General features: G+C 36.4%; 1 protein-coding gene across 1 annotated transcript in view; it reads right to left on the bottom strand.

The window, feature by feature from the left end:
- LOC105501584 (oligophrenin-1) overlaps positions 1-2,288 on the bottom strand; it is a 188,852-nt gene that overhangs the window by 183,267 nt on the left and 3,297 nt on the right. Inside the window, exon 4 of the mRNA XM_011927570.1 lies at positions 740-869. Within this exon, the coding sequence (XP_011782960.1) occupies positions 740-869 (130 nt within the window). The remainder of the gene's footprint in view (positions 1-739; positions 870-2,288) is intronic.

Here is a 2,288-nt window from a genome sequence, read left to right on the forward strand (position 1 = left end):
ACTATAGTAGGATCATGGGTTTTGGCATTTCACAGATCTGAATTTAATTTTAGTCCTGACACTTGTTAGTTGTGTGACTTTCAAATGGTGACCTCGCACTCCAACCTGGACAACAGGGCGAGATCCTGTCTTAAAAAAAAAGAAAAGAAAAGAGCAAACACATGACCCTAATGCAGACGAAAATATAGGGGACTATAGTAGGATCATGGGTTTTGGCATTTCACAGATCTGAATTTAATTTTAGTCCTGACACTTGTTAGTTGTGTGACTTTCAAATGGTGACCTCTCTGAGCCTTAGTGGCCTTATGTGTATGGGTATAAACTGGTTGCAAAGATTAAATGAGGCAGTGTTTTCAATGAACTTAGCACCATGTCTGGTACATAATAGGTATAAAAAATATTATTTTTCTGCTTCCTTTTCTCTACTTCCCTTTTTTCCAAAAGAGTAATCAGAAGGATCAAAGAACTAATAATATCCATTTTGAATCTCAGAGAAAACCTGAGGTCTTGTCACTACAAAGCCTTTGTAAGACAAATCTTTAACTTCCTCTCAGTTTCTCCTTTTTTTATTTTTTTGTTTGTTTGTTTGTTTGTTTTCAGTATTCCCTGCCTGCGCTCTAAGGGAATTGTAGCTATCAGGGGTCCATGAACAGTAAGGGTGCCCAAAATTCAGAGCCAACAAGTGGCAGTAGTTCCTGGCTTATTGAAACCCAATGGATACCCCTATGTCCCCACACACATTTCTCTTGTGTATAGAGATAGCCTTCAATAGTGGGCTGTCCTGGAAGTTTGCATGTCTGGGGAGCTTCTTTCATCCTTTTCTTAAGTTCTTCCATCTCTTCCCGGGTACTGGAGAAATGATTTCTTGTCTGTCAAGACATCATAATGAAAATCATTATTATCATCATCATTATCATGAAAAAGTATTTCTTGGTCAGAGACTCAGTACAGAGTTTTCCCTGCTTACAGCATGTGCAGCCATAAAGCAAAAAAAAAGAAATGGTGAATGGCATAGTGAATGGAAAACAAGTTTATAGAGTCTAATGTTCCTAAAGACTACATAGGAAACAAAAATGTAACGAGCAATATACTCATAAAATAACAACTGGGAGGCTTTATACTAATAGGAATCACATAAGGCCCTAATAAGAAATCTTAGAATTCTGAACATGACTGATACCCTGCTTTACAACAAGGGAGATGTCAGACAAGGTTCCCAAAGGTAGCATTCTCATAGCAACTTCCAAGTTGTGTCTCAAAGTTATAGCCTAGTTGATACTGGATCAAATTCTGGTCAAGAAGATAAAATATATGAGAGGGTGCTCTCTTGGGAGAAGGGCCGACAGTAGCTATGTTTTCATACTCACAAATACCAAAACCTAATGATGAGAATAAATCTATTCAAATCTACACAACTAAAACACGATGGTAAGAAGTGTTGAAATGTGGGTATGAAAATCACGACAGATAAGTTTTTAGTACCCAGTCTTAAAATGATGACATGATGTTAGTCAGAAAGGTGATCTGTGCTGCCCATCTAGTTGGCCCATGTTTATCCTGTAAATAAGTTACCCATATGTATACATTCAAAGGCTTGTTGTTACATTTGTACACATCAAGTGATATATAGAGGAAGATTCAAGGGATTAACTTGGTTGTAGTAGGAAGATGTTGTAAATCAGGAAATTCTGGAGAATGTGGGAGCCCCTAGTTCCTTTCTGCAAGGAGAGTATATAGAAAGAAAAAATAATAACAACTGTAAATCCCAGTCCTCCTAAACAACCAAGGGGGGCTTATTTTCACTATAACTTACCAGCATTTTTCATCTAAAACTACATCTATATATTTCATGCAATTTAACATCCATTCTAAAGTCACCAACTCAGTAATGCCTTCTCTGACTCTACCAGGTAGCCAAATGCTCTGAACTTTTTAAAAACCTTTGGCCTTGATTCTATTACAGCACTTATCATTATGGATTATGATTTATCTCTGTTTATTTCTGTCTCCTACAAGAAACTGTATGTTCCTTCAAGACAGAAAAATTTGCATGCATGCTCATGGCATATCCAGTGACTTTCACAATGCCTGGCACAGAGCTTATGTTCATTTTTTCCATAAACACTTGTTTAATCTGGGTTGAATAAAGGAACATGTAAAAGAATATATGTGAAAAGGATGGGAACACTGTGCCTACATGCCCATCTGTAAGAACCAGCATGACAAAGAAGGTAGAGAAAACCTTTAAAAATATTTATTTATTTATTTATTTATTTATTTATTTATTT

The sequence above is a fragment of the Colobus angolensis genome, unplaced genomic scaffold (assembly GCF_000951035.1).
Source record: "Colobus angolensis palliatus isolate OR3802 unplaced genomic scaffold, Cang.pa_1.0 Scaffold728, whole genome shotgun sequence".
Taxonomy (NCBI): Eukaryota; Metazoa; Chordata; class Mammalia; order Primates; family Cercopithecidae; genus Colobus; species Colobus angolensis.